Below are 15,587 nucleotides of genomic sequence, written 5' to 3'. Positions count from 1 at the left end.
GGTGGTGTCGGGGACGGGACAGCGTGCCTCCCTGGAACAAAGACATCATTCTGTTAAGGAGTGGACACAACACCTCTGTGTTCCTCCCCACACAGCAGGCCCATCCTTAACGAAAAATGTGCTCGCTCCAGACACGTTGCCAATAGCTCTGCAATGTTCCGCGTAGGAATCTCGTTGGAGAGATAAAGGCCCAATAAATCACCCTAACGGGACGTGGCATGGATTTTTCCCAAGCGGAACCATTTCTCCATTTATTCTCCAAATTGTCCTCAGCCCCCCTCACACACGGTGCCATGTGAAATGATGGCTTTTGGCCAGTGTCCACCAATCTCAGGTAAACAGAGAGGTTGAAACAGGAGGGGTCAGGTGCCTCGAGACCCGTGGGGTAAGATGTGGAGTGTGGCTGCCCTCGGAGGATGGGCAGGGTGGCCGGACAGCCTGAGGAGGAAGCGAGAACTGGCATCACTCCTTGAGCCTCTACCCCCATCTGGGTGAGAAAAACAAGCAAAGAGAGGCTTAAACAAAACCAGGCAGCTGAAGCGGGCTTCAAGCCCAAGTGGGCAGGTTCAAGACCTCACACAGTCAGTCATGGACAAGCCCCAGTGATGGCGGCCTCGGAGCCCAGAGCTGAGGCCAGCTTCTTCCTGTTCACCCCTACAGTTCCCACCCTGGTGTTTGCAGGGAGCACATAGCCTAGGGGATGCCCGTGTCTGCTTCGGAAAGACCCTCAGGGTAATGTCGAGTGACCTGAGGAAATGACCACATCACCTCGGGGGGCTCAGTGCAGCGGCTCCCTCAGGCCCCCCATGTGGGACATGTGCATGATGATGGAGGGAACTGGGAGTCCTGGAGCCCCAAAGCCCCAAAGCCCTCGTTTGCCTTTCAGAGGGGACAGTCCCTCCTCAGAGCCCTGAGGTGACAGAGGATACTGCTCAACACTCCAGAGAGGGTGGACCAGGTCCACCAGGGCAGCTCTGTCCACCCTGAAGCATGAAGTACACGCCAGTACTGACCAACAGCTGCTGTGACGTACACGGCCGCCTCATGCCCTGTTCGCATCCCTCACCCCAGCCCTTGTCCCGATCCCCCACCTCATCCGCCCCTGCCCTGTCCCCGCCCCGCCTGCACTGACCGACGGCTGCCGTGAAGTACATGGCCACCTCGTGTGGGGTCAGTGCCCGCTCCCAGATGATGAACTCGTCGAAGGCACCGTTCTCGTAGCGCCGGGACGCGTCCTGCTCAGTCCCGATGACCAGGTTGGCGTTGGAGTCCCCGTAGGTGTGAGCCACCTTCCCGCTGGGGTCTGAGGTGCTCAGCGTCCCGTTGACGTAGACCTTCAGGCCCTCCTTGAACTTCCACGTGAACAGCACATGTGTCCAGTAGGGGCCTGGAAGGGAGGGGACCACTGTGTGAGCGTGGGTGTGTGTGGACCCCCTGCACCCACAGTTCTGGGACCAGAGACTCCATAAGACAAGAAGCCATGTCCCTTCTCCTTAGCACCTGCAAGAAGCTAGAAGCTCTTCACTTTAAGATGAAACCATAACTAAGTTCAAACCCACTCAGAAACATGCAAAGCCCTCTGGGAGCCATCACAGTGGGGGACACTACCCACAGACTCGGGGTCCCTGCCATTCATTCCAGACTCCTGCCTTATGGAGAGGGTCGCGACCAAGCCATTGACACACATGGCCTGGTTTCCCCGGGTAGAGAAAAGTCACGTTGAGGCTACCCTTTCGTCTAAGTCATGTGCAATCACAGAATGGAAATGTCAGATCTCGTGAGGACGACAAAAATGGGACACAGGGACATGAAGTGAGCGTGTGCCGCTGGGGGGTGGGGAGATGGCTCGATGCAGCCAAAATACACAAAAATCTCTCTCTCTCTCTCTCTCTCTCACACACACACACACACACAAAGACACCTACAAAATAACATACCTACAAAACAACACACACACACAGAAGTACACAAAAACAAAGTTACACCCAGTAACACACGTGCACAGCCGAGCAAATAGAAACCAGGTTTACTGCCAACGTGGGGAGAAGACCCTCATCAATCAGCCTCCAACCTGTACCCCGCACCAGAGCAGGCGGCCCTTCTTCGTCCCCTGGGGCCATTCAGCTCGCAGCCAGGCATGGAACGCATTCTGCCGCTGCTTCCTGGACGCAGGGCTGTCACAAAGCCTCCACGTGTTTAAAAAAGTCATGCAAAAGCTATCAAAGGGTCTCGCTTATCGAGGAAACCAGAAAGCAGATGTCTGAGGACCCCTTTAGCTCCTTGATGTCAAGGAAGCTGCAATATTGTAACTTGTATAAATCTTTCTGAAGGATGCAACTACCTGGTGTCTCGGGAGTGGCCATCCTGCCAGCTTGTCCTGATTTTCCCACTCTTTACCCTTTTGTGCAGCATGCCAGAATAAACTACCTTTCTTTAAAAAATAATAATGCATCTACAGCCAGGAGAAGAAAAAATAGATGAATGGGACCTTCTGAGAATCAAATCCCTGTGCACATCCAAAAACTTCTCCAACAGGGTAAAAAGGGAAGCCACAGACTGGGAAAAGTATTTGGGAATGACATGTCAGATAAGGGACTTATATCTAGAATTTAGAAAATACTTGAGCACCTCAACAAGATAAAGGTAAATAATCCAATTGAAAAATGGGCACAGACACTTCACCAAAGAAGACATTCAGATGGCCAACAAGCACATGAAGAAATGCTCAAAATCCCTAGCTCTAAGAGAGATGCAAATCAAAACAACTATGAGATATCATCTCACCCCAGTAAGAATAGTAAAATTTAACAGAACAGCAAACAACCAATGCTGGCGAGGCTGTGGAGAAACTGGAACCCTTATTCACTGTTAGTGGGAGTGTAAAATGGTACAACCACTGTGGAAGGCGGTGTGGCGCTTTCTCAAAAAGTTGCAAATAGAGATATCATTTGACCCAGCAATTCCACTACTGGGAATATACCCCAAAGAGACCATACTGACATCCAAGCAGATATATGCACACCCATGTTTATTGCAGCTTTGTTTACAATAGCAAGGAGCTGGAAACAATCTAAGTGCCCATCAACAAACGAATGGATAGAGAAGCTGTGGTATATTCACACAATGGAATACTACACTGGATTGAAAAACAAGGAACTCATGCAATATTATTCAAAATGGGTAACCCTGGAGGACATTATGCTGAGTGAAATATCTCAGTCGCAAAAGGACAAATATTGCATGGTGTCACTGTTGCAGAATGGGACTGATATCAGGGTTGGGGTATAAGTGAGAAAAACTGGATAAATTATGTATACTGCATTGAAACAGATGGAGAGAATAATTTAAAAGCAATATATGATAGGGTATTATAGTTATCACAAGAGTCCAGAATTAAGGTTGCACAGTGGAGTGTACCTGGGTGGTGGGAGGGGTGCGGGGGCATTGTATATCAAAGAAAGAATTTTCCTCTTACTTTTTCAAAGAAAGGAGCAAACAGGGGTCGGGGGGATGCTGGGCAGTGAGAAAATTGCAACAATGAATGAATGGAAATCCAAAATCTCTGTAAATGTTCATTAAAATTATTAAAATGAAATTTTAAAAAATAATAATGCAATATCTGCACAGTGTAATAAGCCAAGGCTGACTTGCAAGTGCACCAGGATGGGAATTGGCCCTGAGCAGCAGCGCTGACCTCTGTGGTCATGGGCATGAGGTGAGGTGGGCTGGCATGGCGGTGCAGGTGTAATCAGCCCCCCAATTTGCCCCGGAGTCCCGGGAGAGCACGGTTGCTCTTCTCTGTCACGAGAACGGTTCTCAGCAGGAGGAACGTCGTCCTCCAGGCTCCACAGCCGCTTCCCCCACATGGGGTCCCACTGTGTTCTACAAGCGTCTGTGTTAGGAGGGTGTTGAGGACAGAGTCACGGCTGTAAGAAGCAGGCAGCCCTGGGGGACACTCCTTGCCCCAGCCCACAGTCACCTCGGATCACAGCAGTGACCTCAAGGCTTGTTGCACAATCTTTTCATAATGCTGACAACCCTCTGGGGAGCCCTGAAATCCTACACAAGCCTGGAGGATGATGGTGGTGCTGGAGCTTGACACGTCTGCCCAAGGAAGACGAACCCACAAAGAACAGGCAAAAATGGACCTGATTCTCCCTGGGACTGGACTGGGAAGGCTGCCTGTGGCCAGTTGACATTCACCCCAAACTTGCCCATGACCCTCCCTCCCAGGTGTGCAGTACAGAGTCTGGGTTGCCAGCACCAACGGGCAGGGAGATAAGACTCTTACACAACCCCTCCTGCCTGGAGGAACGTGATAAGAGAGAGCACAGGTGCAGACAGCCCAGTGTAGAGGAGGAGGTCATGGGGGCCGAGGGGACAGCAGGTGTGCAGACCACCACGAACCTCCACGTTGGGCATGTCCTCACGCGTGGAGGTGAGGGCACCGGCAGTCCACACAGAGGCCCCGGAGAGCAGAATGTGGGCCCAGCACCATCGGGGACCACACTCTCCGCCACGCACAGTCCCACTGTTGTGATGATCGTCTTTTTGAGGGTCTTCCTCTTCTCTGCAAACATAACGCCTCCTCCTCAGGACAGACCCTTCCCGACAACATACTCAGAGTGTGAGAGACAGAGTTTCACAATTTTTGCTTCAAGAGAACACAAAAGTCTCCACCCCTGGACCGACAGGCAACAACAGCACGACAGATTAGCAGTCAAGAAATCCAAAGACATGTGGCAGGGGCAAAATCTGCTGTCCAGGACCACTACGGCTTGCAAAAGAGCAAGGATGTCAGTTCAAACACAGGCCGAGCTCAGAAGCCTTGTGGGGTTTGTTTCAGACCATGGCAACACAGCTCCTATCACAACATAGTGGGTCACAGGGATTTTGGGGTGTCTTGATGCATGTGAGTTTATGTTTGCTCTGTGCTATTAAAGGTGTCCTGATAGCGCTGTGGGTTAAGCTTTGTGCTACTATCTGACAGGTTGGCAATTTGAATCCACCAGCTGTTTCGTGGGAGAAAGATGAAGGCATGTGCTCCCATAAACATCTGTAGCACCTCCCACAGTTCCCCGGCTCTCAGATGTGGGGCGGGGGGCGGGGGTGAGGCTGTGCAGGGCATGGGCAGATGTTGCTGTTGGCTAACTGACCCTGTGGACACACCCCCTCCCCAGTGATGAGAGCTCTTACCCCCCCCCCCAGCAGAGCCTACGGTCAGCGTGCACCCACCTGGGGGACTGAAGGTGGCCGCCCACGTCATGGAGTTCTCCCGCGTGTACAGCTCCACAGAGCCCTCGCCGCCTCGGGAGCAGACCTTGAACCCGTTGGAGATGACCTGTCCCCCGTAGGCAGAGGCCGTGGGCCTGGAGTGCTCTCCTTGTTTCTTCCAGAAAAAAGAGAAGGTGACCCCTGTGGAGAGGAGGACACTGGTCAGTCACCACAACCCCAAGGAGTCCCCTTTGCTCTCAAGGTAAAAGTGATGAATATTCTCATCTCAAAACAGCGCTGGTCATGGTTATGGTCATGGTCCCATGGCAGTCATTAAGCCCTTCAGGACAGACAGCTGCCCACAGGTGAGCTGTCATCATCTCCCAAGGAGATCCGCCCACAGGTGAGCTGGCTGTCATCATTTCCCAAGGAGACCTGCCCCAGAGGTGAGGATGTCACAGCCTTCCACAGAGCAGCGGCTGGGCTTGAACCACTGGCGCTTTGATCACCACACCACCAAGGTTCCTCTTATCCTCATCAGAATCACCCTACCTATCTACCACCCCTGAGCAGGTCCTAGGCTGCATCGGGGACAGACACTGGCTGGAGGACAAGACCCGTGGAGAAGACTAGCCTGAATGTCACCACCCTCAGCATGTCCAAGGACAGATGTTACAGGTCCTGTGAGGATCTATGATGACCACAGGGATGTGGGCCTATATAGAGTTCATGGGGGCCTGTGATAACCACAGGGACACAGCCCTGTGTAGGGTGACACAGTCCCCATGTGTATGAAACCTGAGTGGGGTTGATGTTCCCTTGCCCACAGGGCTCCAATGTTGAGATCTGTGTGGCAGCAGATGGTCCCTGGCTAACGCGGAGTGGCTGATGGGTTCAGACCGTTGACCTTTCAGTCGGCAGTGGGCACAGCACACCACCAGGGCTCCTGCGTGGGGTACGTGAGCATTCCTGAGCCCTCGCATGTGTCCTGTGATGTCACCACAAGGAGCGAGTGGGACTTCAGACAGACCCCAGGGACTGTCCAAGGCCCCAGCCAGTGAGAAGATAGTGGCCTCAAACCCTGGATCTTGGGGCAAAGGCAGCAGGGCAGGAGGCTCTGAGGCCAAGGTCATGCCATGCCCCTTTTCCAAGTTCTGAGGTTGCAAAATCCAGGACAAACCCCAGCCACCACCATATCTATCTCCCTGAGATCCAGGGCTCAGAGTCCAAGATGAGCCCCGGCTTCCTCCATGCCCCCTTCCCTGAGTTCTGGGGTCTCAGAGTCCAGGAAAAGCCCCAGCCCCTATAAGTCCCCTCCCTGAGTTCAGGGGGGGTTCAGAGTACAGGACGAACCTCAGCTCCCCCCACGCCCCCTCAGGAGTGAGCACAGCACATTGCACAATGTTTGTTATGAAACCAGCTCCTGCGGGATCCGTGGAAGACACTGTTGCCAAGAGCTGTGCTGCTCACTCGATTCCAAACGGTCCCATGTGGCCAGCCAGCCTGCTGCCCAGGAAGAAAAGAAAAATGAAAGCACAGATGGGGGCAGGGCTGGACCATCCTTCAGTCGTGCAGGCCACTGGGGGCGGGGGGGGGGTGCGGGAAACCAGGAATGGGGTACGGTCTATCATCTGGCTGCCCCAACTGCCAGAGGAAACTAGCAACAATGGTTCTGGGGTCCGAGGGTGATGCTGCTGGTGGCTGTGAAGTGGACAGGTGGCCTGTGGTCAGTGTGGAAGGGGGGGTCCCCTTTGCTGTTAGAGTGGGCAGAGTGTCACCCTGCCAGGACAGTAGTCGGCTGCCTGCAGATGGAGGACAGCTAAGGAAAGGTGTCACAGTTGTTGAGAGCTGTCCAGTTAATTCCAACTCATGGCAGCCTCATGGGACAGGACAGAACTGCCCCACAGGGTGTCCAGGGCTGTGGTCTCTATGGGAGCAGCTTGCCAGGTCCCAAACAGTGTCATTATCCACGGCTTCCAGGGTCTCAGCGGTGAAGGCCAGCACGGAAGGCCAGCCTCCCAGGAAGGGAGCTGTCAAGGCCAGCATGGTACCACCGCCACTCAGAGGGACGCAGAGCACAGAGTGTGGATGCCGCCTGAGGCTCACTCAGAACAAACGGAGATTGATCTCAGCTCTGGCCTCCGCTGAGAAGTCCCAGCTGGCTCCAGGCATGAGGGAAAGAGCTAGTGCATCTCTCAATGCCTTGCGTTCCTACAGAGACCACTCGGGGAGTGTGATTTTTTTTTCCTGTCAGGTTGTAAACACTGACAGTTCTACCCCTCTCACAAAGGACCTGCAGGAAGCGGATGGCAGTCACACACACACACACACACAAGCCAGTGGTGGGACGGGAGACACCCACAGAGAAAGCTCACCGTCCCCACTCCTCACCTTTTTTGGAAAGTTTAACCAGGATGCTATGGCAGCCTAGTGGTAAGAAGCTGTGCTGCAATCCCCAAGCCATGAGGTTTGAATCTACCAGCCACTCTGCAGGAGAAAGATGGGCAATCTCCTCCTGTGTGACTGACAGCCTCTGAAAATCGGCTGGAGGGTCACCTATGGGATGGTTCAGACTTGATGACACTCAACAACAACAACACAGTAACAAGGGAATGGGAGGCACTTTGTGAGGCAGACTTCTCAGCAAATGCTCAGCATTTCCAGAGACGGCCTTGTCTCAAGTTCAGGAGCTAGAGGGCAAGTAACTGCTCACACACGCAAACACAGGCGCGCACACACAGACTCATATATACTATTACAATCTACACAACTGGCTTATATCTTGAATCCATCTCTTCTAAGATATTAAAAGGATTAGACAAGCAAGCAGAGATTCTAGGACCCTCCTACCACCAAGAAAAAAAGAGCTAGGGGCAGGGCCTGCCCCAGAGACCCTGGGCTTCTGCTCTGAGAACCTTCTAAAACCAGGGGAAATTTATGTCAAGACACAGGAGCCCTCCAAGGAATGCCAGGCCCACAGATGCTGAAAGGTAACAAGGATCTTCCCCTAGAACTGACAGAGGCGAAGGCCTCTCCCCCGAAGTGACGCCTGGATCTGGACTCCCAGCCTCCACACCATCAGCGAGCTCACTTTTTCTCTGTCTGCGAAAGCCCCCCCCCCCCTTGTGGTTTTTCTTGACTGGCAGCACCAGATAACCGAGACCACTGTGTTTTGATGTTCCCCTTCTGTCTGACTCTTTCCCATTCTTCCTTCATGGAGTCAGTGGTGTTCCAGTGGCCACATCCTCCCCCTCAGCCCTGCCCCGACTCACACTCTGAGACCCCCTCCCTGGAAGCCCCTCGCCTGCCCTCCTGGAAGCCCCGACAGCACCAGCCATGCTCACCTTCTGGGCCACACTGGGCGGGGCTGCTGATGCAGGAGTTCTTGTAGCTTCCATAGTAGAGGAGTGTGACACCCTTCTCCTCCCGGAGGTAAATGCCTTTGTTCACCTTGCCTTCCACGATGTCTGCGACAAGAGGCACAAAGTCACGTGGCTGCCAGCGTGGGAGAGGAAACACACACAGTGCGGCCTCACCCGCAGCCTTGCCTGTTACAGCCCTGACTGCTGGTTACGCTTGTGATAACAGTCACAACTCACAGCAAGCTTAGAATATACAATCTATTTATCTGAAATGATGTGCAAACATTATCATCACCCCCAAGCCTCATGCCCTCCGCTTGATTCTGGTTCAAGGTGGCCCTTGTAGGACAGAGGAGACCAGAGCATCTCCAAGGCGGCACACCTTTACACAAACAGACCGCCTCACCTTCTCCTGAAAACCAAGTGACGGGTTCAAACCAGTGAACTTTTGGTTAGCAGCCAAGCTTGTTAAGTGCTAAGTTCATCACACCCATAATCTATATTAGCTATATGTTAATAATACAGTCCTCTGTTTCACTAATTATACATAATTAATAAACTACGGTGACTGCATTTTTTTAGGTATTTTGATGGCATAGTACATAACAGACTGATAATCAAAAGATCACCGGTTTGAATCTACCAGCCACTCGGTGGACGAAAAATGAGCAGTGTCTTCCCATAAAGGTTGACAGCCTTGGATACCTGGTGGAGGGTCACTGTGGGTCGGAATCACCTTCATAGCAGTACACTTTTTTACGCAAATAACGTGCACGGTACATGTTATATGAACTTTGATAAATGTCGATAGCTGTAGAGGGGCTTCAGGCCTTTTGTTGATAGGGTCGCCATGAGTCGTGCTCAACTTGAAGGCAATCAACAACAACATATGTTTAAATAATGTGCATGTACATGGTTAAATAATGTGTGGTGTATATGTTAAAATAATGTGCATGGTGTATGTTTTTGCCAACTCAAAGCCCCAGGTATTTTTGTAAACATACTATACCAATTTTTCACTGCAGCATATGAAGCATTAGTATAATATGCTTACAGAAACATGGGGTGGATCAAGGAGGAGGGCATGGTTGGCAAAAAAGAATTAAAAAACCCAACAACAAATAACCAAAACATAGAACACCAGCATCACTTGGACAAAAATAGGGAACTGATGTCATAGCAGTTCCATTTGCCCGTAGGTGGGTTACGGAAAGGGGACCACATGCTTTCTCCTAAACTCTGATTCCACCTCTGTGAGACTCTCCTACCGTTCTCACGATAAACCTTCCAAGTAAAAGGTTCAGGTGAAAGTGGGGACCTAAAATAACAACTGAACTCTCTCTGCATTCTCATTTAATGCCTCCAGTTGCAGACATGGGGACCTGAGGTTTCAGAAGACCCAGTCTGGGATCACAGGAGAGGGGCAAATCTGCTTTTCCCAAGAGCCCTACCTGAGAAGCTCCATCCACTGCTGTGTCCAGAAAGTCCCCTGGATGGGAGCATATGACCACATGGCCAAGAGGTAACTAACTGGCTATCTGCGGTGCAGGGTGTGTGAGGTGTGCATTGTCAGCCCGGGTCAAGTCCTTGGACACTTCCCCCGTGAGGGGAAACACTTGGGGTCCTCGTGGCCTTTCACAGATGGACAAATAGACAGAGGGCTCCTGGAGCCTAGTTCGACCCAGGTGCCCCACGCCCATGTCCGGATAACCAGACTCCAGGGCCGACTGGACACTGCCCGTAGCTGTTTCTGACCTGATTTCATTTCGTTCCTCTCTCATTAGTGAGATGGGGAACTAGCAGCTGCGTCATCACGTTAGAATTTGGAAACTCCCGAAGCAGACTGCTGGCTTGGGAACAAAAGGGCTTTGGGAAGCAAGGCCTGGCACTCGAGAGCGTGGCGAGGTCGTGCTGGGAAAGGCCTGGGGTGATCACACAGGGCGGGCCTCCCTCACCCCACGCTGCAGGAATTTGCTAACACCAGGGCCCCAAGGATATGAAATAAGACAATAACTTAACCCTGACTCTTGTGGGTGTGTGTTTTATAAAACAGCCTCTAATGATTTACATGAGCACAGAATTCCAGCTACAGAACTGCTGACTCCAATGCTTGTAAGAAATTCTACTTTTGATAAAGCATTTTTAAATCAACTCTAATTTTCCATTGTAAGGCCATGCAGTTCCTCTCCCCCAACCCCCAACCCCCAACGAAGAGCAGAATTCATTTAACAACTTAAACTGCTATTTTTAGATGAGATCTCCTCTTTGGCCAGTTTTCTTCTGGAAGCAGCTGGCTCGGAATGTCCCGGGGACTTGAAAGACGAGACACACCTTTCAATCGATGGTGACCTCTGAGCCTTCCTTTTACTCTGAACCCCAAGGGGTGATTTTCAATCCCTGGACCTGTTCTTATCTTGGCTGTTTGCTCATTTGCTAGCTGAGAAGGTGGATTTGTCTAGAAGCAGTTTGGGGTAGCCTTTGAAATTGCCGCAGCTCGCAGCTCCCCACGGTCAGAAGTCCAAACCCCCACGTGGGGTGCTCACCTACTGTTGCTGAGGAGTTAGTGTAGGCGGGGTCATTGGCATACACAAAGGTGGAGTTATGGGAAGAGGACACAGTGAGGTTGTGGGCGCGGGAGGCTGGACAGGACAACAAAAAGAAAGCACAGCAATGAGTGAAACACAACACACATGGAAACAGCAGATCTCTCAACCCAACTCACCAGGATGCGTCCATTCCACCCCTGCACCGTCTTGGATTTTCATCTCCTGGTCCCACCTCCCCAGCCCTCCACTCAGCATTATAGCCATTACTATAACCTGGAGCATAACAATGGAAAAACACACATGGAAACAGCAGATCTCTCAACCCAATTCACCAGGAATTCGCATCCATTCCACCCCAGGACCGTATTGGGGTTTTACATCTCCTGGTCTCATCTCCCATTTTCAACTCAACATTACTGCCAACTCCATGGTTCTGGACCACAGTAACCAGACAGCCTGCCTCCTGCTGCCTCTGGTCACCCACAATTGGCCTGATCTGCTGACGTTGCCTGTGTGAATACTGGAGTTGAGAGATATGAAATTGAACTCAGCCTTAGAACAGCCGACAGATGATGGATGGCGATGGTGTCACAGAGCTGATGGGACAGAGACACAGGTGGAAACAATGACATGAATTGTGATGGATGCACAACATGGCAGAGAAATCAGCGACAAATAACAAAGTTGCACACCACGAATGGATTCCAGAGCCATTCCGCTGTCCCCAGTAGCAAAACAGGCTGATGGATTCTCTACTTTCTCTTTTCTTAAGAAGCCTGTAATCAGATTGAAAGACGCCAGCATTTCCCCGGAATGTGAAGAATAGATCTGACAGGCAATGCAGCCAGGCCTCGAGCACTCAGGAGTTTCGGCCCAAACACAGATATATTAAGGCTTTACTGGGAGACAATCCATTGAGTGAACAAAATTCACTGCAAAGCAGTCGCATTGGAGTCATTTTATCTTCTCATGAAAGGCTACCGTGTTTGAAAGAAAAACCTCTCTAAAACATGGAGTGTTTTCATCGTTGCTGGTTCTGTGGGGAGTTCCTGTTGCAATCTACACCTTTAATTTACCATCATTAGAGTCGCTTAAGAAGAGGCGGATGCTGACAGTGGTTCTGGTTCTTGCTGGAAATAACACCTCAATTTTAATTTTGTTTTATATTTGTGTCTTTAAATAATGAGCTTTTTCACCAACTCATTTCCACCAGGTGAAAGGATCCTTTTCAAAGTCTTTAAAGATAAAGGCCAGGAGAAAAGAAGATGAGATTATATATTCTTTTTTAAAAAATGAGCCTTACGATTGGAACTGTAAATTGTGCCTCTCGATCATAAAAGTATCTAGAGTTCTAAGGAAACATTTGCAATGGCTGTGAGGAGACAGCCCCTCCTTTAGCTATCCGTGTCCATTGTCTCCGATGCAGTGGCTGCATCATCCGCTCCTCCTGGTGTCCACAACACCCCCCCCCGGTGCCTGAGAGCCACTGGTCCCCATACCCATGGCATCCTCCCCCACCACTGAGCACCTGCTGGCCCCTTGGCCCGCCCACCAGCCTCTACCTCCAGTTGTGTCCTGAAGTTCATGGATCCCTTCAACGTGTTCCAGTGGCCAGTAGTGGGACGCAGACGCCAAGACCTCAAAACCTTGGGGGGAAAGGACAAAGAGTCACAGGCTCTTTCAGGAAAGAAAGAAGTGAAGATAATAAAACAGAAACCATGGATGTGACAAATTGAGGGACCAGTAATGAGCCAAGACTGTAGGGATGCTGAAATGGCATCTGATGATGTTAAGTGCATGTGCCTGTTTTTTTTTTTTAAAATGTCCTAAACATTGCGATTGATAAGAAAAAAAAATTCTCTTAAAAAGATAAAACATTGCAAATAGGGGCAAACTCAAAGCCACTGCCACTGAGTCATAGCGCCCCCTTTAGGATTTCCAGGACTTTAAATCTTTCTTTTCTGTGTGGGACTCTACAAACCATATTGGATTTTCATTCACTTATTCATAGACATTTTGTTTTACAACATTAATTACAACTGGATAATATAATTCATTATGTGCAATAGCTAAGCAAATGCTCTAGCGGCCGAGTGGTAAGGAGTTGTGCTGCCAATACAAAGGCAGGCAGTTCAAATCCACCAGCTACTCCACAGGAGAAAGACAGAAGGTTTCCTTTTACATAATTTATATTCTCTGAGAACCTGGAGGAGAGTCAGCTAGGAGTCAGTCCCAACTCAACAACAACAAAACAATCAAACTCATTATATGGTAGCTTTCCTTCAAGTTATCCATTTATGAATATTTACTTCCCTCTTCTTCTTATCCCTGTTAACCTCCCAAAGACTGATTCCATCTGTGTGTCAACTTCTTCAGAGTTGGACCTGACTGTGAGCAAGCAATCCAGCAGGTTTTCAGGGGCGATGGCTGCACGGGAGATTGTGCATCCTCCTGGAAGTGCCACAGAGGCCTGGCCTTTCATCTTTCAGCTCTCTTACAGACTACACTTCCAGCTTCCTCGAATCTTCCTTCAGCTTTTTGTAATAGTGGTCTTATACCATAATTGTCCTTACGTGGCTGACATCTGTCACTTAGTGTGATCTGTTCTAGGTTCACCCACATTGTGCAATAGTGTTGCATAGTACTCTACTGTGTGAATGTACCACAGTTTCATTAGCCCTTGATCTGTTGATGGATGCTTAGATTGTTTCCAACTCTTTGCTAATGTAAATAATGCACAATAAACATGGGGGTGGGGGGTGTAAGTTTGCATCATAGATCTTATTTTAGGGGGCTAGATCTCTTGTAGTGAGAGAGTTTTGGGGGCTTAGTGGCAGTTGTGCTGTCAATCTAAACGCACATGGTTCAAATCTACCAGCTGCTCCTCAGGAGAAAGACAATCTCCTCCATGTGATTTACAGGCTCTGAAAATACCTTTGGAGGGTCAGCTACGAGTTGGTTCCAACTCAATGGCACAAATGACAACAGTATCTTATAGTGAGATGGCTGGATTAAACCGTGTCTGTATTCCAGACATTCTAAGGAAGTGGATGGTGGGTTCAAATTAGCAGCTTTCTGTTCAGTAGCCCAACACTTAACCCACTACACCACCAGGGATGCCAACTGTTACCGTTGTTCACTATTGAAACGGAACTGACTCAGAGCTGACTCTTCAGCAGGTTTTCGGAGGCAGCCAGTCACATGGGAGGAGATGGTACAACTTTCTCCCTTGGAGCAGCTGGTGGATTCGAACCATGTGCCTTTCTGATGGCAGCAGAGCTTCTTACCAGTGTGTCACCCAGGCTCTATATGCCAACTCTGACTAGATTCCTCTAAACGGGATACAGTGAGTATCCACTTTGTAAGAAAACATGGAAAAGCAGGTTTCTTGGTGTTGGGGAAAGAGGGAAATCTCTTTACCCCACTATTCTTCCCTGTTATTTAAGAGATGAGATCAGGCATGATGAGACAAGAGAGAGAATCAGGTGGAACGTCATTTAAAAGAGGAGATGCTCGGTTAGCATTTTCAAGTGACACAGACCTTGATAACTGAAGGGAGAAATGTTACTAACAAGAAGAGAATCCAGATGGGAAAACTATTAAAAACAATGTAAGAATTCTGAAGGAGACGTGTGCAAAATTCAAAACAAAACCATCAGCTTCTCTGTATCCCAGCGCTAGTGCTGGAAATAGTGGGAGAGATTTAGTTGGGTTTTTTGGTGTTTTTTTTCCCTTATGTACAAACACAACCAATAAAGATAAAGCATCTAAGAACAAAAGCTTGGGAGCGGTCCAGGATCCTCACGGAGCGGGAGATAAAACAACTCTGTGTGGGTACAGGAGGCTGACTCCATAAATATCACACATCCACCACCACACCGGTGTGGGGCTGAGAGCCAGCCATGGGCTGGCTGGCACAGGGCACCCTTGAAGTCACAGCATCCATGGAAGAAGAAGAGGAAGTTGGGGGAGGGGAGGCATCTACTGGGAAACTCCTAGGCAAAGTACATGTTCTAGGAGGGGAAGGTGAGGGAGGGTGTACAGGAGGAAGGGAGAGACAGATGGACAGACAGAAACTCAGAAAGAGAGAGAGAAAGAGAAGGAGGGAGGGAGGGGGGAGAGAGAGAACAGAGAGAGACACGGGAGGTGGTGGGAGAGGGACAGTAGATAGGTAGAAAGACAGACAGACAGAAACACACAGACAGAGAGAGAAGAGATAGGAAAAGAGACGGTGAGGTAGGGAGACACAGACACACAGAAAGAAACACAAAAACAGGGAAGGAGGGAGGTGGAAAGACACCACAGAGCTAGAGACAGAGAGGGAGATAGAGACAAAAAGAAGGAGATAGAGAGGGAGCAAGAAACAGAAAGGAAGCAAGAGACAGAGAGGGAGATCAGGACAGAGAGAGAGATAGAGACAGGGCAAGAGAGGAAGAGAAAGAGGGAGAGGGAGAGGGAGAGGGAG

The 15,587-nt window shown here is 50.1% G+C and overlaps 1 protein-coding gene across 1 annotated transcript in view; it reads right to left on the bottom strand.

Annotated features, from left to right (window-relative positions):
- GPR133 (G protein-coupled receptor 133) overlaps positions 1-15,587 on the bottom strand; it is a 99,473-nt gene that overhangs the window by 74,110 nt on the left and 9,776 nt on the right. The window contains exons 3-7 of the mRNA XM_006900996.1: positions 12,685-12,768; positions 11,120-11,215; positions 8,559-8,681; positions 5,236-5,415; positions 1,133-1,387 (exon numbers count right to left, since the gene is read on the bottom strand). Coding sequence (XP_006901058.1) covers positions 1,133-1,387; positions 5,236-5,415; positions 8,559-8,681; positions 11,120-11,215; positions 12,685-12,768 — 738 coding nt within the window. The remainder of the gene's footprint in view (positions 1-1,132; positions 1,388-5,235; positions 5,416-8,558; positions 8,682-11,119; positions 11,216-12,684; positions 12,769-15,587) is intronic.

This window comes from Elephantulus edwardii, unplaced genomic scaffold (assembly GCF_000299155.1).
Source record: "Elephantulus edwardii isolate Elephantulus edwardi_28Jun2011 unplaced genomic scaffold, EleEdw1.0 scaffold00304, whole genome shotgun sequence".
NCBI lineage: Eukaryota > Metazoa > Chordata > Mammalia > Macroscelidea > Macroscelididae > Elephantulus > Elephantulus edwardii.
Note: the sequence above shows the minus strand (reverse complement) of the source record. Positions and strands in the feature narration are given on the sequence as shown.